The following is a 25,855-nucleotide window of genomic DNA, read 5'->3' on the forward strand; positions in this document are numbered from 1 at the left end:
AGGAATACCCCAAAGAGTTGAAAAACTTACCCCTAGAATGGTGTCTGTAGGACGCCTAGAGGTACAATATTCCTTTCTTTTAATGCCTGACTCCCCTTTAAATTTGCTGGGGAGAGACCTTCTATGCAAACTCAGAGCCACAATAACTTATTCACCAGATGGTTCTTTATCATTGGAAGTACCAGAGGAATCTTTAAATTTACTCCCTGTACTTCTCTCGGAAAACCAGGGGGAAAAAGAGCCTTCCACTTTTGAAATACCTAAAGATATACCGGAGTCTCTTTGGGCCACATCTTCTTCCAATGTAGGCTTACTTAAATCTGCTGTTCCTGTGCAGATAAAAACTAAATCTAGCCCACCTCCTTCCATCCCTCAGTATCCCCTCTCAAAGGAGGCAATTGAGGGTATTACACCAGTTATTAACTCATTAATAGAACAGGGAATAATAATCCCTTGCAAATCTGAATACAACATGCCCATCCTACCAGTTAAAAAACCAAAAAGAGGGCCCGATGGCAAGCACCTCTATAGATTCGTACAGGATCTGAGGGCAGTAAATAATCACGTTATAAAGAGATACTCTGTAGTTTCTAACATAAATACTATTATTTCCTCTATTCCTAGCACAGCTACATACTTTACAGTAGTAGACTTGTGTTCAGCTTTCTTTTCCATACCTATACATGAGAACTCCAGGCATATTTTTGCTTTTACCTGGAAGGGCTCACAATATACCTCGTGTCGGCTGCCACAGGGTTATGTGGAAAGTCCGAGCTTATTTGAGCAAATTTTGATCCAAGACACAGACAATATAACATTTAAAAATAGCAAATTCAAATATGTAGATGATCTACTCTTGGCTTCAACAGACGCAGAAACATGTCAAGAAGATAGCAAAAACCTTCTTTTGGAATTGTACAAAAGAGGACATAAAATCTCGAAGGATAAAGTTCAGTGGTGTCTCCAAAAAGTAGAATATTTGGGATTCATCCTGACTGCGGGTTCTCGTTATATTTCTCAAAAACAAATTGAGAAAATTCAAAATTTAAGCGCTCCTACTACTAAGAAACAGTTGAGAGCAAATTTAGGAGCAACATGGTTTTACAGACAATGGATTCCTTGCTATGGGGAAATTACTAAACCCCTTATAGCATTAACAAAGGATTCGGTTCCTGAACCCCTCAAATTAGAGCCTGAACACTTGTCTATCAATCTCTCAAAGCTCTATCAGATCTAAAAAAGGCTGTCATGTCTGCCCCTGCTCTAGGCATCCCAGATTACAACAAGCCATTTACTTTGTATGTGCATGAGCAAAGAGGAGTAGCTTCTGGCGTGTTAACTCAGACTTTGGGACCTTCTCAGTGCCCAATTGCTTATTATTCTGCTCAACTAGACCCAGTAGCAGCAGGAGCACCACCATGTCTTAGAGGAGTAGCTGCTACAGCCTTACTAGTGACAGAAACTGTTGATCTAGTATTGGGATGTCCACTAACAATAATGTGCCCACCTGAGGTAGAAGCATTGTTGATAAAACATAGAACACAGGCATTCTTGGATCAGAGAATTACAAGGTATGAAATAACCTTATTAAATAGTGAAAACATTATCTTAAAACATTGTACTATTCTTAACCCTGTCACCTTGCTTCCAGATTTATGTACTTCAGGAGAACCATTACACAATTGTGAAACATTAGTGTCCATAGTAGAAAAGCCTCGAGATAATCTCTTGGACACTCCCTTAGACAATGCAGATCTGATTTTATTTACCGATGGTTCCTCTTTTATGAGGGATGGCATATGTTACACTGGAGCTGCCGTAGTCTCAGAATTTGCTACTGAGTGGTCAGCTTCACTACCTTCTAACATTAGCGCTCAAGGAGCAGAACTCATAGCTCTGAAGCAAGCTTGTATAATTGCCAAGGATAAAAAGGCAACAATTTATACGGATTCTAGATATGCTTTTGGCATTTGTCACTCAGTCGGAATGTTATGGCTACAGAGAGGATTTTTAACCTCAGCTGGAAAATCTATAGCTAATGCAGAAATTATTAATGAAGTTCTTTCTGCTCTCCAGCTGCCTGAAGCCCTAGCTGTAGTTCATTGTTCTGCCCATACAGGTGGCACTGACCCTGTCTCTAGAGGAAATGATCGAGCAGATGCTTCTGCAAAGCTAGCAGCCATAGAAGGGCCTGAATTAATTTTAACATTAACAACCACTAATGATTTAAATGTACCACTTTCCTATAATGAAAAGGAAGTGGAAAAATGGAAACAAAAATTTAAAGCAAAACAGATTAATGGAGTATGGGTGTCATCTGAAGGTAAAGCTCCCTAGAAGTTTCTATAACCAAATTTGCCAATCTATTCATAAAAATGGTCATTTTGGCACCCAGGGCATCGTGGACTCTGTCAAGAGAGTATGGATAGCCCCTGGTATAACTACTATAGCCTCTAAAGTATGTTCAGCCTGCTCTACCTGCCAGGCATATAACATGCATTTTATGGAAAAGCCTTTGGTGGACGTCCTCTGGCTTTCACACTTTTTGAACATCTACAGATAGATTTCATAACAATGCCAAAGGCTGGACGTTAAAAATTTTGTCTAGTAATAGTAGATCAACTAACCAGATGGCCAGAAGCATTTCCTGCGACCCCAGCCACAGCAGATTTTGTTGCTAAGGTGCTTTTAAAAGAAATTCCACTGGGTATTACATGTGTTCTTGATTCAAACCCATTGCTATGTTGTTAATATTTGCATTAGGGTTTCCTTTAGAGTCTCTCCTATGTCATGTCCCCTCAACCGCTGTAGTCAGGCAGTTGCTTTTCCTCGGTGTTTCTACTCCCACAGTTTATCCTCTGCTTATGAATGGTGTTTTTTCTGCTGGATCCCTGCAGATTGTTCAGGGACATTACACTGCTACTAATGGAGAAGTCCATTACGTTCGATTTTACCACAGTGCCGGAAAACCTACACTTCATCAAGAAGATCAAGAATGAACTTTGGATATGATTGATTGAACTGAACTTTGATTGAACATTTATTGTAAATGTACACATTTTTGCCAAAAGGGACTGCCCCTAATTTGGCTTTCTGTCAATGCGCCTAGCAAAACATTGGTTTTGCTTTCTTTTCTTTTCTGTTTCCTCTCTCACTATTCTAATTCCTCTTAGAAATTTGAATATCGTGTATATCTATAGTTAGAAATGCATATAGGATTACAAATTGATTATGTTAAATGATCAATGTGGAGACTAGTCTCCCAATGATCATCAGGGGGATTGTAAATCTTGAAATTTCTCCGACTTGTGAATGTTAAAAATTTCCACACTGAGGAATCCTCCATTGGAACAAATTCCCTACTGGAAACATTCCCAATTTTGATGTGAGAACTCGCCAGGATCAGAAATGGGAGGACCTCTACTCCACCCATACTTAAGACTGCTTTAGAGGAGAAAACTCCTTGCTATGGGAGGACCTCTACTCCACCCATACTTTAGACTGCTTTAGGGGAGAAAACTCCTTACTAAACAATGAAAGTACTTGGACCCATGCTTATAATAAGGCAAGGAGTTCTTTGAGCCATGCCTGTTTTTTAGAATTGATACAATGGGATGCTAGGTACCTAAAAGGGTCGGGCAGGTTTTCTCTTAATGAGATTAGTCAACTCAGCTGTGTTTTCTCTGGTTCAGACTTACTGAGGAGATTAGTCGACTTAGCAGGAATTCAGATGGGCTGTCTTTTAGAAAACATCTACGGTGATTGGTAGATGGAAGAACTTAAGGGAGGTGACATAGGAAAAAACCCCCTATATAAGAAAGGAATCTCTTGAGCAAGGGTTTTGGAGATAGGATCCTTAGATCCTTAGGTCCTTGGAGGTAGATCCTTTTGGAGGAGACCTTTTGAAGATCTCTTGAGAAGAAGTCCCTTGGGAGGCTGACTCTGGCTGGAACTCCCTCTGGGGAGACTCTGTTCCCCAGACACCCTTGCTTAAGACAAATCTTGTGGTGAGTGATAAAAAACTGACCCCCTTCTCTTAAGACTCAGGTCTAGGCCATGTTGGCTGAAGGCCCTTCATACTTATTTCCTTTTTTCTCTCTTTCTCTCTTTTCTTTAATTCCACATTTGTATTAGTTAAAATCTCTATAAAATCCAGTTGACTTGGGTATTTGAATAATTGGGAATATTTTCCTGGCGATCACCTTATATTTGATTTAAAACAAGACACTGTAGTGAAACATATTTTCTGTGGTCAAATTTACTCACCCTCTTTTATATCTATCACAATTTATATCTTCCACCATTTTAACTCACTACAGTTTACAACATCAACCATTTTAATTATTACAGTTTAAGCCAAACAACTATTTTAACTATTACAGTTATCTTTAGATTAATTATGAGAAGCAGCCCCTCCTAGGTTTTTAAGTGCCAATGAGAGTGACTTAAGTCTAAGGCCACTGAGAATGTAGAAAGGCCCAGTTTCATCAACAACCAAACAGAGTTTTCAAAAAGGCTGTCTATAAGCTAGGAATCTGATAATTAACCTGCAGAAAAGGCTGTCCAAACCTGAGGCATGAGGCCAATCACCCCTGAACAATTAGCACTCAAATGTTCAAGAATATTTGAAGAGTTGAGACCTTATTTATGAGAACTGAGATAAAATGAATCCATTATATATAGTTATATGTGTGTGTATGTACATATGGCTGGATAGCTTCTACCTAAGTATAATGTATATGAATGTATATATCCATCCAACTTCAATTGCATTGCTGCCAAAAATTCATCTCATGCGCTAAACATGTATGCTAGTACCCTGGTACATTTAGAGAAGACTGCTACAGGACCACAAAAACTCTTATACCCTAAAGTAATATTTCCTTAATTTAGAAATGCCAAAGGCATTCATGGGCAACTTTGTTATTCCGAGCAGTCCATATCAGCAATCTGCCTGGCTAAAATTCCTCTCTGTTGGTCAGCAAGGTGATGTAGTGGAAGAGAATGCTAGGCCAGAAGTCAGGAAGACTCATCTTCTTGAATTCAAATCTGGCTTCAGATACTTACTGGTTGTATGAACCTGGACAAGTCACTTCACCTTGTTTACCTCACTTTCCTCATTTATCAAATAAGCTGGAGAAGGAAATGGCAAACCACTCCAGTTTATTTGCCAAGAAAACCCCAACTAGGTTGTGTGAGTGAAATGACTCAACAACAACAATATAGGAGAGTTACACATTGGATTTTGTTCTCTCCTTTTAGTAGTTATGTGGTAATATAGCCATGTTTTAGAGAGCATTAACTGCTAAAAATTAGGGACTAGAGCAGTAGAACTTATCAACTCTCCAAACTTTGGAATTAATCCCATAAATTTTGAGCAAAGGGATCTTCAGAGGTTGCTTAATTAACCAGCACCACTCCCACCACCCCCATACAGACATGTATTATCAAATCCAGACGTGACTACATGACAGTGATTACAAAAGAGAAATATATGAATCTTGTATTTTATAATATCCAAGGAAAAATTATGAAAGGAATCAACAAGTCAGACTTGGCTCAATGAAACAAAAAGGGAAAATATGGAAGAGAAGCTTAAGAAAAGGAAGCAGCAATTTCAGATAAAATAGAAATATCAGCCAGGGAAATTAGGTAAAAGGAAGAAGTTTAAAAGTAAGAGGCAAAATCCAGCTGGGTTTGTACCCCAAAGAGATAATAAGGAAAAAGACTTGTACAAAAATATTTATAGCTGTGCTCTTTGTTGTGGAAAAAAATTGGAAAATGAGGGGGTGTCCATCAATTGGGGAATGGCTGAACAAATTGTGGTATCTGTTAGTGATGGAATACTATTGTGCTGAAAGGAATGATGAACTGGAGGAATTCCATGTGAACTGGAAGCCTCCAGGAACTGATGCAGAGTGAAAGGAAAAGAACCAGGAGAACAATGTGGCACAATCGATTGTAATGGACTTCTCTACTAGCAGCAATACAATGATCCAGGACAATCCAGAGGAACTTATGAGAAAGAACCCTATCCACATCCACAAAAAGAACTGTGTGAACAGAAATGCAGAAGAAAAACATGATTGATCATGTAGTTTGATGGGGATGTGAGTAGGGTTTTGATATTAAATGATCACTTTACTGCAAATATGAATAACATGGAAATCGGTTTTGAAAAATGATGCATGTATAACTCAGTGGAATTGCTTATCAGCTCCGGGAGGGGGGAAGGAAGATAGGGTGGGAAATATCATGACTCATGTAAAAATGAAAAATATTCTAATTTTTAAAGAAGTAAGAGGTAAGAAGAGACAGAGCCAGGTCTGAGTTCAAATGTCTCAGATATGTCTTAGCTGTATTACCCTGAGTAAGTCACTTAATTCCCATTTCCTAGCCCTAACCACTCTATACAGTGGTAGAGTATAGGCTGTTTTCTATAGATGTGCCTAATTTCATGCAAAAGATGTATTCCTAAAATCCTAAGTGACAAATGAACATTTGTAAATTGAATCATATTTTAGAGACAATGGGAGACTTGCTATTTAAAGGGAAGTCATAGTAAATCTTTTCAGAAAGAAAAAAAGTCGCTCCCTCATTTCTTGTTTATACTTTCCCTCATGGCCAGAAGAGATGTCACATCCCTTCTGACCCTCTAAGCCCAATGACCTTGCCTGAGGCACCTCCCCCTTACTGCCATATCTCATCATTTCTGCATGCACACTTCCTGCTTTACTCCCCACTGGCAGCCAAAACCTTCCCAGGCTGAACAGGGGAGGAGAGCCAACTGGAAAGGGGACCTACAAATCTTTTATGTAAAGCTAGTTTGGGATTGTTTTTCCTAAGATTCCCAGCAATGGCTATATTTTGATTTTCACATGAATTAATAATTCGCATGTGACAAAAAACAGTAGACATGGCTTCAGAGGTATCTTATCAAAAGCAATGCCATTCTTCTGATTAATTATGATAAGGTTTTGGTTTTTCTTTCCTCCAAAAGCAAGTAATAGCAGGTGGTCTCCAAGGACTTTCCCTCTGGCAAAGGGGCAGGAGAATAGTAAAGTTTGAAAAATCACTGGTTTAAAGGTTGAAGTAAAATATGAATAACTTGCAGTAATTTTGGAGTACTTCAATCTAAATTAGTGAAAAGTCTAGATTGCAGGACTTTACAAATGTAGTGTAAATCATTTCAAATATATATGTGAATGGTAAATGCAAACAAAATGTTCCTAAATGGAGTTTTCAATGAATTTATTTTAATAGATAAGATTGTTTTATGATTAGAAACATTAATTTTCATATTAGGAATAAATTTGCTAAAGTTTTTAAAAAATAATTTTGTAAAATTTAGACTTAACATATTTTTAAAACTATATATAAAATTACTGATCAAGTACTTCAGGATAAAATATTTAATATTTTATTAATACTGATTTATTAATAATAATATTTTAAAAATACAAACATTTCATATATTTTATTTCTATTATGAAGTTCTCAATCAATAGCCCAATATGTAATCAATATTTCAAGTAGATTGTTTAAACCTAATTTATAGCAAATAATTTTTAAGTGTATAATATACAGTGTCTTAAAAGTCTTAATACATTTTAAGGAATTAAAGTTGTTGGAGGTAGGGTGGGGAGGGTAGTGTAAAAATGTTTTCAATGTGCTTTCCACAAAGTAACCCAATAAGGTAGATATGTTATCTTAATTGTTCTGTATCTCACAGCTACTAACTGTCAGAACTGGTACCCAAGTTCCCATCTTGAGAGTTTTTGCTATCATACCATTATGCCTCTCATATCTAATGTAAAGGTAAACTTTGTCCCAGTTTGGCTCTAATGACAACAAACTCTAAATTATTAATATCTGAATTTTCCCCATGTTTTCCCATGATACTTAGAAAAGTTTGAATGCCTTCAGGATTTTGTGTTTATTCTTGTAACAATCTCATCAGAAAAAAACAAAGAAAAATATTCCTTCTTGCACACTTTTTCGAGGTACAGAGAAGAAGTGACAACTAAATTCTAGGGGAAAGAATTCCTAATTAAGGAAAATTAGTTAAAAGGAATAAGAATTTTTAAAATCTAGAACAGCACTGGGTGGATGTTCAATTAGAAATATATAAATATTTATTTAAAGAGAAACATATCTACATATATAAAACAAATATTTAACTATAAATTTATTTGTTGATTTTAAAATACATATATATATATTTAACTATACTCTAAGATCTTTATTTTAATATCATACCTTTGTGTATTATTCAACTGCAGCCTCCTGGTAGCCAAAGGCACAAGAAATTTCAGTCTCACAAACTGAATACATACTATAGTAAATAATAAGTTGTGAATTTATGCCTCTAGGTTTCAATAACCTTGGGAAGAGTGGATGAACACAGCTTATGAATTTGAAACATCATCCCAGAAAGCCTGTTACGGAGGGACGGTAGCTACAGCCCTAAGCTGGGAGGTTAGGGAGATGAGGTCCTCCCCAAAACCTACAGCTCTGCTATGGTTCACCTGAAGAGCCTCAGGACCAGAACATGAAGGAGAGATCTTAGTCTTGAAGAAATGGGTGGATATGCAATAGGAACTGGAGGAGATACTCTGAAGGGAGAAGAACAGAAATGGATAATTATTTTCTTGGTTCATAAGGCACTTCATGGATCTGTGAAGGTGATGCCTAGTAAGGGGAGATAAGAGCCCTGAAATTAAATTAGGAGGCTATGGAGGAATATCATCCTGAGTCAAATGGGAGACTAAACAAAAAATATCCTGGAAAAAGAACAGTTTGGAAAAAGTAAGAGCTGCCTTTGCAAAAGTCATTGTAAACCTCAGAAACTTTCTCCACATTATAGAAATAAGAGTTATATTTAACATACTAAAAAGTACATAATATACAAATATTTTCTCATTATATATTTCTAAAGATAAGGCCAAGACTTGTGATTTAATTGATATAGGAACCTCCCAGATGAGGAAACTACTGCTATCAAAGTAGATCAACTCCTTCTCTACAGTTTATTGTCTAAGAAACTATCTAGACCAAAGCTGTAAAATATTGGGTCCACAGATATGGTGACAACTTGCAATACTCACTCTCAAATGTCTCCCAAACAGATTAACTATAATCAGGAAATATTTAATAAAAATACAATAAAACATAAATAAATCATTTTAAAACTAAGTCAATAGGCAGCCTCCAGGGACCTTTATATATGGATTAGTGGCTTTTCTGTTTGTCACCAATGATCCAAAGCCCTTGGAAGTTCAGTGACTTGTTCAAGGTCATATAGCCAGTATACATTAGAGGAAGGACTTCTACTAAGGTCTTCTTGGCTCAAAGGTCAACTACCTATCCACTTCACCAAGCTGTCTCTCTTTTTACCATAGGTTATTAATTAGAAGAAACAATGACACCAATATATCTCTTACCAGGCATTATTTCATCTATTACAAACTAATAAGACCAATAGACTTGGAATTTGAATCTAAGCCTTCATTTGCAAAGTGAATGTAATCCACGTCCCACCACTGTGCATAAGATGAAAGGGGAGAGCATTATATGTAAGACTGTTTCCTTAGAAGTAGCATGTGATTTGAATACAAGATCCCAATCATTTTTACAGACAATCCTAGAAGCTCGGGATAAAATTAGCCATTCAGCCATCTGTCATGTATACTTTTTTCTCATCTTTTTATTTCTTTACTTCTTTACTCTTTACTTCTGGTACTCAAAATTACTATGTTAGCTTTTGCTTTCAATCCATTCCTATTCCTTTTCACAAAAAAAAAAAATACAACTTTTCATCTGTACTTGATTCCTCTATCTTTTAATTTTCTGAAAAGGACAAAGACAGGAATACAGACAAGGCCAAGAAGATCATTTTCTCCTAAGAAACTGTCAAGCAACTTTCTCAGGGAGGCAGTGGGAATGGAACAGGAGACATTGATAAATTTCCCTTCTGAACAATCAATAAAACTCTCTCCATCCTGCTCAGACTCCCACTGTGGAAGTAAGAACCATAATTACATTGTCAAAAATTCAAGTTGCACCAGCTGATGGCAACCCCTTTTAAAAATGACGTGTGAATGGCAGTCACTTTATGGGTGGTGCACCCTGATTGGCAGTCAGGTTGGCTAAAGCCAAAGGCAACTGTGAAATTTCCCCATTGACTCCAGCCACCCAAGCACCAAACTGCCATTCATATGGAACTCCAGGACTTTTTAGTCATATTAACATATCACTTTGAGAAGTTGTCAGAACTTACTAAACAATCTGAACTCAACCAGAGCTGCAGAACATTCCTTGCCCCAATATTTACTAAGTCAGAAAGAGGAGAAGAAATGGAATGGGGGGGCACTCCAAAGACAGGGAAAGAATGTGGAAAGAAAAAATAGGAAAAGGGAGAGAAGGAGAAAGAAAGAAAGAAAGAAAGAAAGAAAGAAAGAAAGAAAGAAAGAAAGAAAGAAAGAAAGAAAGAAAGAAAGAAAGAAAGAAAGAAAGAAAGAAAGAAAGAAAGAAAGAAAGAAAGAAAGAAAGAAAGAAAGAAAGAAAGAAAGAAAGAAAGAAAGAAAGAAAGAAAGAAAGAAAGAAAGAAAGAAAGAAAGAAAGAAAGAAAGGAAGGAAGAAAGAAAGAAAGAAAGAGAAGGAAAGAAAGAAAGGGACAAGGAAGGGATGAAAGGAAATGGAAAGAATGAGAAGAGATAGGAAAAGAGAAGGAGAAATAGAGGGAAAAGGAGAGAGATATAGACACAAATAGAGACAGGAAAAAAGGAGAAGAGCTAGGAGTGAGAAAGGCTGGAAAAGGGAAAGAAGGAAACAAGTGGAGGGAGAGCAAGTAGGAGAGAAAAGAAAAAAGGAAGGAAGGAATAGAGGGAGGGAGGAAGAAAGGAGAAGAAGGAGGGAAGAAGGAAGAAAAGAATGAAGGAAGGGAAGAAGGAAGAAAAGAATGAAGGGAGGGAAGAAGGAAGAAAAGAATGAAGGGAGGGAGGGAGGAAGAAAGGAAGGAAGGAAAAAAGGAAGGAAGGGAGGGATTGAGGGAGGAAAAAAGGAAAGGAGGGAGGGAAGAAGGAAGAAAAGAATGAAGGGAGGGAGGGAGGAAGGAAGGGAAAGATAAAGAAAGGATGAATTTAATTTTGGCTTAATTTTGGCTTCCTTGTGACAGATGAGCATTTCAAAGCCTATTTGCTTATTGACTTTGATCTATGATAAGATATTGTGAAGTGGGATGGTGGAAGGGACCTAATGTTAGGGAAGAGGGAAAGGAAGGAGGGAGAAGGTGGGAAAAACAACGCTGACATGCACTCCAATTTGTGCAGTTCCACACATCTCAAGCTGGGGCTAAATTAGAAACAGTCAGAAATGGTTCTGTTTGATGTAAGGGATAAGATGCCAGCTAAAGGCCTCTAGCTTCCTTTTCATTGGGCACTACTCTGCTTCTGGCTATGTTGTGGGCTACATAAAGAGTTTCCAAGAAGCCCTGATTATAGCCATGCCCGGGAATGGTCTGAATATGCTGCTGGGAAGCAAATGCACCAAGAGCAAAGATTTTTTTTTTTTCCCATCCAAGAAGACTGATTTAAATCAAAAGGTGTTTTCTAATTGGTGGGAGCAGAAGCTAAGAAGCCAGAAAAGGTTGTTAAGTGGAGAACTCAGAAACAAAGAAGTATGCACCTCTGAAAGAAGAAATTCTGAATCAGCCTAAAGCAAATTTAAAAATAAATATGAGGCATAGGATTGGGGGGGGGTACCCCTTTTAAAAGAGCATGCTCATGTCTTTCCACCTTGATGCCTTGATTAGGCTCTGTCAAGAAAAAGGTTGGCCACTGAGCCAGAAAGAAAAGAAGCCCAATCAACAGAACTTAAAAGAAGTTACTCCACCCCAAGAGCTCTTTCTTTTTACCTGCTGAGTGTGAGTAGACTATGTGAGTCTCTAGGAAGGAGAGAATCCTTATCCCCTACTCTGTCAACCTATAGCTAGAGCAACTGCTTATTCATAACAGCAAGGACACATCAGTCAACTAGGCATCTAATATATTCCATGGCACTGTACTAAAAACTGAGTAACATGAACTAGATGATCCTCAGATCCTCAGTCTTGACCTTGAGGCCCAGCTGCCTCTTCTGCTTTTGTTTGACCAAATGCCAATACAAGACATGGATTTTTCAAAGCTAGGAATTACCCATGAAATTCAAGAGTATGTGGCTTCAAGGGGCATCTAGAGTAGCATAGTGGATAGAATTCCAGGCCTAGTATTGGGAAGGGTTGGATGCAAATCTAGCCTTAGACACTTCCTATCCTATGACCCTGGTTAAGTCACTTGCCCCAATTGCCTAGCCTTTGCACTCGTATGAATACTTAGTATCTATTCTAAGATAAAAGATAAGGGTTTTATTTTTTTAAGATTACTTGGCTTCTTCAATCAGTGCTAACTGACAGCAGGAAGAGTTTTATATAGATATTACAATATGTCGTAGAGGAAAAGATGACCATTAACAGTGTACAGAAACCATCAAGCCATGCATTGACTTGTCAAAAGACATGAACACTGGGATAACTGTTCAGACAGTAGTATCAAGTCCAGGTGAAGGTAAAAGGAGAAGTCCCACAAAATAGTTTATATTTCATAACTGCTGTGAGAGTATTACAGATTATTGGCTCATGTTTTAAGTCTTTGTCAAAAGATACTTACAAGTGCTCTGCTTTAAACATTTTTTGTGTATATGGAGGAAATAAATAGCTGTCCTGTATGTACTCTACTTTGTCCTCTCTGGAAAGGACCTGTTGATCACTTAAACAAGGATTTGAGACAATGAGTATAAGAATTTCATCACCAGTGGAGAATGATTAGTCTATCCAGTGATGGGGAACCTTTTAAAGTCTGAGTGCCCAAGCCACATGCCCTCACACTACATGTGAGCCTCCCCCTTACCTCAAACAGAGGAGGGAGGAAGCACTGGGTTCTGCTGGGCAGAGGTGCAGGTGATATCCTCAGGTGCGATGGAGATGGGGAGAGGATCAGCCCCCTCTAGTGAACATGCCATAGGTTCTCCAACATGGTCTATACTCTGTGCTTAAGTGAGGACTGAAGCTGGCAAGAGTTTGGGAAAAGAAAGATACTACCTGTACTGGTTTTCTAATTTTATGATACATGGCTCCAGTCTCTCCATAGAGAGAAATATCTCTGGAGGGAGTGAAAGACTCTAAGAAGAAGCCAATATATAGAAGGGTCAGTGCCTCAAGTACACCCATGTTTATAGAGTGCCTCATGAGAGGGAAACTTCCTTTTGGATGAGACTGGGGATTCTCTCTCTCTCCTAGTTAATCTAAGATATTACTGAGGTGCGAGCTCATCACAATGTTGATTTCTAGCCTGATATCCCCTTTCTAAGCAGAACAGGGTGGTCAGCCTCATGGGTCCAATCTCCTATAATCCTCCTGGCAGTATTTAAAGTTTTGTTTTAAGATGGGGGTTGGGAGAGATGCTCTAGAAACAGTCATATATCCCTGTGGGATTTAGGCAATCCCATGTGATGTGAACTACACAAGTAACACACATACACATACTTACATATACAAGCACCCTCAAATCCCTTTTGGAAACACCATAGATTTGAACCAAACCTAAGCTTAAATGATTTTCCTCTGGGCTCTGGAGTGAGAGTATAGAAAAATAGAGACAAGGAGAAAAAGTTGTTCCCTCTATTTAGAGACTAAGCTCATCTACAACTTATCCAAGTACATATGAGCCTAGAGCTAGACCCCCTTAGTGGGAACACAAACCTCATTCCAATCTAACCATATGATATTACACATATAAATAAACCCTAACCCAGGCAAGTTGATGCTAAATAATAAAATGGAAGATAGTTCAAGTTTAATTTTGCTTACATTGTTGCCTACACCTATATTTTTCCCTCTCCACATCTCCTTATATTGAAATATTTTGTGTTCTTCAAGATTCAGTTGAAATAGCATCTTCACCAAGAAGCCCTCCCTAATATTTCTTCTCTCCCCAGAAAAAATATTTTTTTTCATTTCCCTTGTATCTTACACTTACACCCTTATTCAATTAAAGTAGCATTCTATCCCAGGATCCAATATAAAATCCTTTGTTTGGCATTCAAAGTCTTTTATACCTTTGCTTCTTCTTTCACTTTTGGTCTTTTTATGGCTTTCTCCCTTGTACTCAGAGATGTGATAAAAGACCTCCATGCTGTTGGCCACACAAGATGATTGATCTCCTAATCCAGGCATTTCCACTGGCTACTGGAAATCTCTGGATCCTCATCTCTGCTTTCTTGCTTCCCTGGGTTCTTTCAGAACCCTATTAAAACTCCACCTTCCTTAGGAAGTCTTTTCCGATATTTAATTCTCCGATTTCCCTCTGTTGATTGTAACTTATCCTATTTGTACAAAGTAGTAGTTGGCATTTTCCTTCTCCCATTACACCATGAAACTCTTTGAGAGCAGAGATTGCTTTTTGTCTTCCTCTGTACCCCCACCATCTTGCAGTATGCCTGGCAAACATAGCTGTTCTTCAATCATTCAGTCATGTCCAACTCCTCATGACCCTGTAGCATACCAATGCTGTCTAGGAGGTTTTCTTGGCAAGCATACTGGAGTAGTTTGCCATTTCCTTCTTCAGTGGATTAAGGCAAACATAAGACTAAGTGACTTGCCCAGGCTCATTTGTTGTACAGTTATTTCAATAGTATCTGACTCTTTGTGACACCATTTGAATTTGGGTTGTGTTTTTTGTTTTTTGGGGGTTTTTTTGTGACAAAGACACTGGAGTTGTTTACCATTTCATTTTCCAGTTCATTTTACAAATGAGGAACCAGAATCACACAGGTAGCAAGTGTTATAGGATAGATTTGAACTCAGATCTTCCTGATTCCAGGTTCAATGCCCTATCTACTGTGTCCCCTAGCTACCTAACTCCTAAGAGTCATTAGTAACTGCTTAATGAAGATTTACTGAATTGACTTGAGCTCAGGTAGTGATCTGCTTTTGCAGTAACAGATAAAACTATTAGATCACTCAGCTACTATACCTTTTGATTCTATAATTATTCAATAAAACAAAGTATTGCTTTTATAGAATATCTATGTCCTTACTCAATTACAGACAATCCATATAAATAGCACAGAGGAGTATCTATATATCAGGCAAGAGAATACTTGCATTCATCTATCTTCTAGATTACTGCTTTTTTGGATGAGTGAGTTCCTAGATCCTCCCATATGGGGCCTTGGGCAATTTGTTATGCAGTCTGTAGCTTCAATAGAAAAGGAACTAGGAAGAAAAATATGAATAGGCCTCTCTGCTTGTAGCTGCCAAAACCACCTCAGTGGTTGTCAAGTAGCAATATCTATTTTTAATTTCACAAACCTAGACATATATTTAGGGGGAGGTGATGGCTTGCTTTTATTGCCTACTATTGATTGTAAGCCATATCAGTCTATCTTTCCTTTCCAATGTGTTTTAAGCACATAAATGCTCATAAAGAACAGTATATATCAGAAGCACAGACCTGCAAGCAAAAATATGGGGACCACTAGGTTTGGAACAACTCATATGCTGTCAGTCTCAATTGATACGTTGATTAGTTTTGCTATACTGCTTTTTTCTCTTCTTTTTCATTTTTTTTTAATATTAGAGAAGGTTGTAGTGGGGTAGGGAAGGGAAAGCTTATATTTGGAAACAAAAGAAAAATAGACAAAAGATATCAATAAAGAGGCATTAAAAGTAAATTTCAAAAATTGAAGGATCATCTTTCAGCTTTAGTATTACTTACCAAAAAGTACCTGAGTGGGGCAGTGTGGGTTAATGGTTAAAGAATGATTCTTGAAGTCAAGAGGACCTGGATTCAAGTCCTGCCTTTGAAATATACTATGTGTCACTGGACAAGTTATTTAACTCTGCCCTTTACGCAACTTGCTAATGCAAAAAGTGGTGAGGAGGCACACTGAGTAAAAGTGCTTCTTATCTAAGAGTTCTCAATAGCAAAGAAATCACAAGTTCATTCCCTATCCTTATTAACTAGAATATAGGGAGAAATGGTGAGAAATATTCTCTAATAGAATAATAAGGATAAATTTCAGCCCTAAAAAAGATAGCATGGGGAGATCAATGAACTCAAAAATAGAAGACCAGAACTGAAGTCCAGATATGCAACTGCCTAGCCTCGTGGTGATGAAACTATGGTACTAGAAAGACAGAGAAACTCAGGCAAAGCTGCTCTTTTCCCTCTCTCCTTGCTTATCTGATGATATTTTTTTCACTTCACCCACCCCTCTGCCCAGCAGCCCAATGGGAGTGCTTTCTCCCTCCCCTCTCTGGGGTAAGGGGGGGGCACAGTCTCTAAAAGGTTTGCCATCACTGGCCTAGCATGTAAGTAATACACTTAATCTCTCCTATATTCAGTCTCCTCATCTGAAAAATTGAGGTCCTATTTATTCCACTCACCCCAAAGAATTTGTATAATAAAAAAGCTCTTTCTAAACTATAAAGCACAATAAAAGTATAAGTTATAAATATTTTTCATTTGAGTTTCCAATTTCAGCAAAAATTATAATAGAAATACTGCCTTTTGCTGTTGTTATCATTTCAGTTGTTTCTGACTCTTCATAACCTTATTTGGGGTTTTTCTGGTAAAGATACTAGAACAGTTTTCCATTTCCTTCTCTAGCTTATTTTGAAGATGAGACAACTGAGGCAAACAGGAGCAAGTAATTTACTCAACATCATATAGCTAGTAAATATCTGAGATCAGAGTTGAATTCAGGAAAATGATTCTTCCTAACTACAGACCAAGTATTCTATCTACTTCATCACCCAGTTGCCTATACTCTAGGACAGTGGTCCTCAAAATGTGGAATCATTGGTGTCTGAATTAGTATGCCAAAATATCTGGGTGAGAAATGATCTAAATCAACCAAAGAGAGAAAAGGGAATAATAGGAAGCTATTCTTTTTCACTAACTTCTTCATTACTAGTAACTCACTCACTACATTTTGATGGTATCAACTGGTAATATAATAATAATACCACCACTAGTGACAGTTACAATAATCAATTAGAAAGAATTCATTAGATACCAATTACATGATATGGAAGATTCCTAGTATAAAATACGATCCCTTCCCTGAAGGAGCTTATAATGTATTTAGATCACATATATTAAGATTTCTGAATCAAAGCAAGGAAAGCTTCCCAAATGCATAAGAATGAAAGAAGTAGGATAAAGAGATTCAGAAGACTTTACTGAAGGAGATAATTTTTGATATTCTGTTCTCATGCCCTCTCCTCTTTATTGTCCAGTTTTAAAAGGCAAAAGGACATCGAGTAGCCTATAAGGCCTATTTACCTAAGTAGTTTGAAGTAAGAAAGAATTGAGGATTGTCTTTTAATATCACTAGGTGATAAGAACAAAAGAAAAGAGAATTGGAGAATAAAAATGGTGGTCTTATAATATGATCTCCTACTATCTGCCAATTCAGAAAGCCTTTGTCTTGGATTTTGAGGGCCTAAAGATAGACATTTTAAAATTCTAAAGAGAATATTGCTCTAATGATCTATATATAAACTGACAAACTTTTACATTAAGCATTCATTTCCTTATCCCTCCCCATCTGTTGGTTTCCTAGCACTCTAAAAATTTATTTAATATCCCAAGAGAAGTGGTATTGTTCTGACAAGAACAACAGATTTGTAGTCAAAAGATTTGGATTTAAAAGATTTTGATTCCAGCTTGGAATTCAAGTGTCCAAGGATAAACTCTGGGCATGGAGGAAGGGTGCATAGAGGGAACTCCCTGATATTGACTGTACCTATTGTTACAGACAAAAGAGTGGTTACCATAAATTGTGACCGTGAAAATATGGGTTTCAAGACTGAATTTCCAAAACTGTAAAAGATAATTTTTAGCGTCTAGATTTTATATATATATATTTTTATAGGTGGTCACCATGGGAAAAAATCCCAAATATGAAATACCCAAATCAGCTGGGTTTTATGGAGATTTTAATTAATATAAATGAAGGAATTAAGGAAAGGGAGAGAGAAAGAGAGAGAGAGAGGCAGAGTAAGAGGAAATAATAGGAAAGGGACTAGGCCATTGGCCTAAGTCTGAGCTTTAAAGAGACTAGCCAGTCCTTAATCACTCACCACAAGATTTTGTCCCAGGCAAAACTCTAGTGTTCAGAAAGACCCTCCAGTTTGGTTCCTGAGCTCAACTAAGTTCAGCCACCGAGAGCCCCACTGAGAGCCTTTTAAAGAGAATTTTCTCCTATGTTACCTCCCCTAAATTTTCACATCTACCAATCACAGTAGATGGTTTCCAAAGGACTGACCACTCTTAATTCACATCTTCTTATCACATTCTTAATTCACATCTTGTTATCACCTTCTCTGGGTAAACTAATACTTCTGAGTATTTTACATCTCTTTGCTAAGCTTGCCCTTTTAGTGATTAATTTGACCTTCATAGGTACTTAGTACCTTTTTGTATTAGATCTAAAAATAGACCTAGCTTAAGGGCTTTTGCCTCACTATAAGTATGAGTTAAGTACTTTTTCATTGTTCAGTAAGGAGTTTTACAACTTTATCTTCCCCTAAAGTATGCCTAAGTATGAGTGGAGTAATTTTAAAGTTCCCAATACATTCCTGATCAAGTACCTCCATTGTTTAAATGGGGAATAGCCTTAACCACATGTTCCAAGGTAGAGTCTGAGAAATTTTAAGATTCACACTATCCTCAAATGATTCAACTCTACTCATCTCTGTCTCCAGCTCCTTTGTTTATGGAATTTGGATGAGTCATATAATCTTTATAAGCCTTATTTTTTCTGATTTGCAAAATGAAATGAATGATTCTTGAATTGCCCACATAAAGGATAGGATCAAATGACATACTATAAGTAAAGCATTACATAAAGGTTAGCTAATAGTATCACCCTAGAAATTTTAGTACTAGGGTCAAAAGTAGGGGGTGGGGGGCACTAAGGAAAGAGAAATAAGGAAATAAGGTCCAGTTGGAGGAAAAAAAGAAGATCCTGGGAAGTAGGATAGAATTGGGTCACTTGAGGTCAGATCCTGTCAATATCAGGGGAAAATATCTCTCTTCCCAAAAGTCCAATTCCTATGAACATCCCTGGACCCTCCAAATGCCAAGGAGTAGGCTAAGAGGCGAGCAAGCAACTAACAAGTAGAAGGCAATGATAAAAGGAGGGCAATATTCCTTTGGAGGCATAGGCCACTAGAGCCAGGAAAGGAATGGAATGTGGTGTAGATAGTACTCAGATCATGTATCCAGAATTCATGACACAAGATTCTCTAAGGTTCATGAGGTATAAGAAGGCATAGTTCCTGATTTCTGGCACCCTGAACAAAGCCTCAGTTTCTCTCCACCCTCTCTAAAGTTCACCCTCTAATTGTTTGGAAGGCTTTTCTTATTTCAAGTCCCCAAATTTGCCTCTTCACAACTTCCACTCATTGTTCTTAGTTCTGTCCTCTGGATTCCCTCTCCCCATTACTACATCAAAAATTGGTAGCTAATTTTTTTAACAGACTAAAGGAAAAGTTTCTGTTTTAAAAAGTTGGTGGGAGGTAGCATCTGTTGATTAAAGGCCAGATTGAGGTCCTGTAGAGTATAGGAAATTATGTTAGTTCCTTATTATTGTATTTGTAATCCCAATGCCTAGTGCAGGGCTAAGCACATAGTAGGTGCTTAATAACTGTTTGTTGATTGATTGACCCGAAGTCCTTTCTTTAATCTCTAGACATAACATTCTCGGCATTTTGTCAAGATTAAAACAAGCATGTGAGGTATGATACTGGGTTTTAGACTAGGAAAGAATCAATAAATGTTAAATAATCATGATAGCAAAGGACCTTTGACTTCATTAGTATGGAAAATGCCCTCCACCATCACACATCATAGATAGTAGATGAGTCCTAGGAAGCAGCTTGAGGCACACAGATATAAGAAATAATGACAACAGAGAAAAGTATCTGGTTTAAAAGAATAGTCCTATGTTGAAACCAAAGTGGTCTTTCTTCCACATCACTTAGTAAGTAGAGGAGGATTTACCCACTGATTCATTGTTACTAATAATATTTTTATTTTATCCACTATTTCTTATCATTATGATTAAAACTCTCTGGAAATTATGTATTAATTTATAATTATTTATTAAATAGTGAAGGCTGGAGTAAGAGTGAGAGATAGTCACAATAATCACCTAGTCATGTCTAACTAAGCTGAGTTTGCTACATTTGTCTCCATTCACTACCAAAAGCCTCCGTACCAGGAAAAGTCTCCAGACCAAGAGAGCTCTCTTCCCTCAAACCCTTCCCTTAAAATTTCCAGTGATGTCACTCCTTTTAGGTCTCTCTGGTTGAACAGATTTGTCCTCAGTTTGGGTCACAGATCAGGCTTCTAGGCTTCAGCAGTCACAGGGGACAAGAAATAAGCTTCTTCAATGAGGCTTCTGGCATCCTCACATAGTATGCATGCATGCATGCCCAGTCAAAGGGCGTGGCTGATACTGGCTAAAATGGATTTTCAAAACCTGCCGCTCAAAAGGAGAAAGGAGTGCAATTTATATTAATTTCACAAATATTAATGTAACAGGCACATCACCAGCACAAGTGGTGGCTAGAGAATGGCCTCAGTCAGGACACCGTGGGCTCCACGTGCTGCCTGTGACACAAATTGCCTAGGTATGTGATGTCAATTAACCTCTCAGTGCCTCCAGAGAACTCTTTAAAATGAAGTTTCAGAGTGGTTGCCAATATGCTTTCATGGGGTGAGGTCTCTTCTGGGAAAGGAACATGAATACAGATGAAATCACCACGGGTCCAGATCAAAAGGAAAGTTGCTAGCACACTCATTCTGCTGTTCACTGGGCTGACTCACCATGCAAAGATAGTGTTCCATTTCTCACAGCAAGGAATTTGGCTCCATATGGATAGAAGGTGGTGGAAGAACTCCCATGAAGGTAGATCAGAGCTTTGCCATGGTAAGGTTCGTCCAGGGATCCTATCTGGAGCTCACCACCATGTGACACAAGGATGCAGTGAGCATGTAGCTCAATGGGTCCTGGGCCAGTAAATATCAGCTTGCCACCTAATTGTCAAAAAAGCAAAATAGCATATTAGATTCCATGACAAGATATGTGTTCTCTTCCTTTTTGAATTCTAGGGAAAGAAATTTTTAAAAATTTAATTCCTCATCAATACAGTTCAGCCTTACTGTCTCAGGAAATTGCTCCTCTTGTCTATTCTCCAACTAGAGTTTGAGCTTATTCCCTCTAGGTCTGCCCTCAATAAGCTAAATTATAGGGGTCAGACATGCAGCAATGAAGCTGTCATGGTAAAATGCAAGGTAAAGATGGCTAGAAAATGGGAAAATCAATAATTAAAGTTTTTACAAAAGAGATTTTGTGACTACATGTTTTAAAAGACCTTAAAAATAATTCCGTTTAGTGAAAGGTACACTTATTTTAGCTTTCCTGAAATCCTACACCAGCAAACCTGTATAGATTTCAGCTCCGAGTTCCTTAATGTTACATTCCTCAAATCTTGAAAGTCTCAAATAATTATGGAGTGAATATTTATGATATTTCATATAAAATGTAGTGCTTTAAATAAATAAGATTATTGGCTTTAAAGAATTAAGATTACTGAATTCTGAAGTTAATCATGTTTTATTTAGGAAAAAAGATTCAAAAACACCATTTGAAAGAGGGAAACTGAGAAGGAGACAGAGGGAAAGGGAAGGAAGAGAAAAAGTGAAGAAATAAGTAATTAAAATGAAAAGAAAAGAGAGAGATGAAGGGGAAGGAATAAGAAAGGGAGGAGGAGGAAGGAAAGAAGGAAGGAAGGAAGGAAGGAAGGAAGGAAGGAAGGAAGGAAGGAAGGAAGGAAGGAAGGAAGGAAGGAAGGGAGGAAGGAAGGGAGGGATAGAGGAAGGAACGAAGGAATGAAGGAAGGAAGGAAGGAAGGCAGGAAGGAAGGAACGAAGGAAGGAATGAACAAAGGAAGGAACAAAGGAAGGAAGGAAGGAAGGAAGGAAGGAAGGAAGGCAGGAAGGAAGGAACGAAGGAAGGAATGAACAAAGGAAGGAACAAAGGAAGGAAGGAAGGAAGGAAGGAAGGAAGGAAGGAAGGAAGGAAGGAAGGGAGGGAGGGAGGGAGGGAGGAACAAAGGAACGAAGGAATGAAGGAACAAAGGAACAAAGGAAGGAAGGAACGAAGGAAGGAAGGAGCGAAGGAACAAAGGAAGGAAGGAACGAAGGAAGGAAGGAGCGAAGGAACAAAGGAAGGAAGGAACGAAGGAAGGAAGGAATGAAGGAACAAAGGAAGGAAGGAAGGAAGGAAGGAAGGAAGGAACCAAGGAAGGAAGGAACGAAGGAACAAAGGAAGGAACAAAGGAAGGAACGAAGGAAGGAAGGAAGGAAAGAAGGAAGGAAGGGAGGGAGGGAGGAACAAAGGAATGAAGGAACCAAGGAATGAAGGAACAAAGGAATGAAGGAATGAAGGAGAGAGATTTTGGTAATGCCCAGAGACATCTGAAAATCTAAAAATATAGAAGAATCACAAAATATGCTACTGAACTAAGAAGAGAAGCAAAAAGTAGATGAATAATATCCACATGATTTTTTTAAGTCTAGATTTAAAAATTCATTAACCTTCAAGATATTCAGAAACATATTGACTCCATGTAGAAAAATCAACTGGATTAGTGATTGATTTTTGTCACTTTTTCATGTGGATTACATAATAACATCTTGGAACTAGAAGGAATTTCAAAGTGAATCTTGCCCAATTTATTTCTGAACAAGAATCTTCTCTACTCTATCTGTTTCAAGAGATCATCCAGACTCTTCTTGAACACTTCTTTTCATAGGATAACTCACTACTGCCCAAGGTAGCATTTTCCACTTCTGGAAAGCTTCAAAGAAGTTTAAGAAGTTCTTCCTAATAACAAGCTGAAATGTGACTTTCTAGTTTCTCATGTTTATATATTTTGCAAAATTTTTAATATTTCTCCTCATTTGTAGAAAAGATAAAGAAAGGGGAAAGTGTTAGTCCCATATTACTTGATGAATTAGATTTTTCACTGATGATAGAAACCAGTTCCTTCAGGTCATTATCGAGGGCTATGACTCTTCAAATTTGCCCTTCAGATCACATCAATCAATCAACAAAATTTTATTAAGTGTTCTGTGTGCCAAATACTTTCCTAGACACTAAGGACTATAAAAAAATACAATACCTTTCCTAAACTTACATTCTATTATAGGAGACATATAAGTAATTAATGAAAAGAATTTCTCTTTTTTAAAAATCCTTACATTTTGTCTTGGAATTGATATGAAGTATCAATTCCAAGGCAAGAGAAGAGTGGTAAGGGGTAGGCTTTTAGTTTTAAATGGTTTTCTCAGGGTCACAAGCTAGGAAGTTTCTGAAACCATATTTGAACCCAGGATCTCCCAACTCCTGGCGTTGCTCTCTATCTACTGAGCTCTCTAATTGCCCCTAATGAAAAGCATTTCTTAAAGTGCTTACTATGTAGAAAGTACTGTGTTAAGTGCTGGTCATCCAAATAGAAATGGTGTTCTTAAGGATTTCACATTCTAACATGAGAGAAAAATATCCTATATAAATGAGATTTCAGTTCAAATTATATGCAAAACATATGCAAGATAATAGTTGGAAGAAACTAAAAATTCTATGAGTTGTCAGTGAAGATGGATTATATTCCAGGTATGGGGAACAGCTAGTGCAATGGCCCAGATATGGAAATGCAATACTATGTGTAAAGGATGTCCAGAAGGCCAGTATGGCCTTATATTAGAATTTGAGTAGGAAAGTAAGGTATATAAATATTACAGAATTGCAAAGTTGTTGCTATGGATTCTTATGAAGATTCAAATTTGTTTTTTAAAGAGCATAAAGTGTGCTATTTCCAACTTGAGAGTAAGGCTCCATGTGTTTTATTAACAAGAGACAAAACATTGCTGGGGCAGAATCATTTTGTGACCCTTTGGCATTCATGAGAAAATACTGTAGCATCCTTTCTCATGTATAAGAAGGAAAAATAAGATTTAATTAGTTACCATTCAGTCAATGTTTACTTTCATACTATACTTTTTGGCCCCAACATGTGTCTCACTATAGAAATGTATACTCTATATGTATAGCCTTATGTATTATATTTTCTATCTGTTTCTCTCTCATTTCCTGTTATGTCTCTGTCTCTACCAATCACCTAGTCTTTAGCACTCTTCTCCCTTGGAAATGATTCCCTTACCTTCTGTCATTGAATCAATACTAAGTATCAGTTCCAAGGCAGAAAAGCAGTAAGGGCTAGGCAATGGGGATTAAATGTCTGAATCCAGGGAGGTGGAGTCAAGATGGCGGCTTAGAAGCAGCAAAAGTTCAGACCTCTGAAAACTCTTCCTTACCGATCACAAACTGAATGCTCCTAGGGGACTGAAATTCAAACTAACAACAGAACAGAGCCAGGGAAACCCTCCTTCTGGACTCAATTCAAAAGGTATGCCCCCACAAAAGCCAGAATCCAAGAACACTGGGGTCTAAGAGGAAGGCAGAAGGAAGGTCCCAGGACACCTCCCCCCCAACCCAGAGCACTGAGCCCCCAGCTGCAGTGGGAACCTCTGGGCGGGCAAAGGTGCTGGTCTGGAGGGTGTACCTTGTGAGCAGGGCTGTGCCAGGCTCAGAGAGTCCAACACAGGTGGCAGGGAAACAGCCAGAGAGAGATCAAAGAGCTGCCAGCCGGGGGGGGGGCTGGGTCCTTCCATTTGGCTCCAATGTCACCGGAGATTTTTGCTCTGGGCACATCCAGACCAACCCAGTTGAACCTAATCCAATCAGGAGTACTCATAGCTCAGGGGGCCCAGGACCCCTCCTCCCCTAAAGTGCAGGGCCTCCCACGAGGACAGGAACCTCTGGGCAAGCAAAGTCACTTGTCTAGAGGGTGTACCTTGTGGACAGGGCTGTTCCAGGCTCAGAGCATGGAACGCAGGCAGCAGGGAAGCAGCTGGAGAGAACTGGAGAGACCTGGGTGGCTGAGATCTGCCATTTGGCTCCAGCCTTCCAGGAGTTTTTGGCCTCAGAGCACATACAGCCCAACCCAGTTGAACTTAATCTGATCAAAAGCCTCCAGAGGATAGGGAAGCCAACATTCCTCCCCCAGAGCCTGTACTGAGAGCTGAGAGATTTGAAAAAGCTCCAAGAGGGGAGACTGACAGAAACCCCCAAAACAAAAAAAATGAGAGGAGCAAGAGCACAGACAAATATGGGGAGCAAAGTAGGCATAAATATGAGCAAACAACAGAAAAAAGAAGAAAGAAATTACAATAGACAACTTCTGTACAGGTAACAAGCAAAGAGCGAACAAAACAGAGGGGGAGGGATCAGCAAAGGAAAAATCAGAACTCCCAGTGAATTGGATACAGGCTTTGGAAGAACTCAAAATGCAATTCAAAACACAATTAAGAGAGGCTGAAGACAATTGGGAAAAGAACTTAAAAACTAAGATAAGTCATCTGGAAACAGAAAATAGTGTCTTGAAAGCCAAAATCAACCAGCTGGAAAGCGAGGCAAAGGAGATGAAAGATGAGGTGTGTGGAAAGGAAAACAAGAATGACAGTTGGTAAGGGAAGGGGCAACTGGGAGTGGCATTTGGGTCTTGTGACTAGCACTTCCTTCCTGACAGTCTTGACTTCCTTCCTGGGGTGGAAGGAGGAAGGAGCTTGTTCAGCCCAGTCTGCTGTGGTGTGCCTCTTCTTGGTTCAACCCAAAGATTCAG

At 38.3% G+C, this 25,855-nt stretch overlaps 1 protein-coding gene across 2 annotated transcripts in view; it reads right to left on the minus strand.

Annotated features, from left to right (window-relative positions):
- Positions 1-25,855, minus strand: part of PKHD1 (PKHD1 ciliary IPT domain containing fibrocystin/polyductin) — a 770,507-nt gene that overhangs the window by 460,674 nt on the left and 283,978 nt on the right. For both annotated transcript variants that reach the window (XM_007484081.2, XM_016431130.2), the window contains exon 37: positions 20,937-21,146. In XM_007484081.2, coding sequence (XP_007484143.2) covers positions 20,937-21,146 — 210 coding nt within the window. The remainder of the gene's footprint in view (positions 1-20,936; positions 21,147-25,855) is intronic.

This window comes from Monodelphis domestica, chromosome 2, assembly GCF_027887165.1.
Source record: "Monodelphis domestica isolate mMonDom1 chromosome 2, mMonDom1.pri, whole genome shotgun sequence".
NCBI lineage: Eukaryota > Metazoa > Chordata > Mammalia > Didelphimorphia > Didelphidae > Monodelphis > Monodelphis domestica.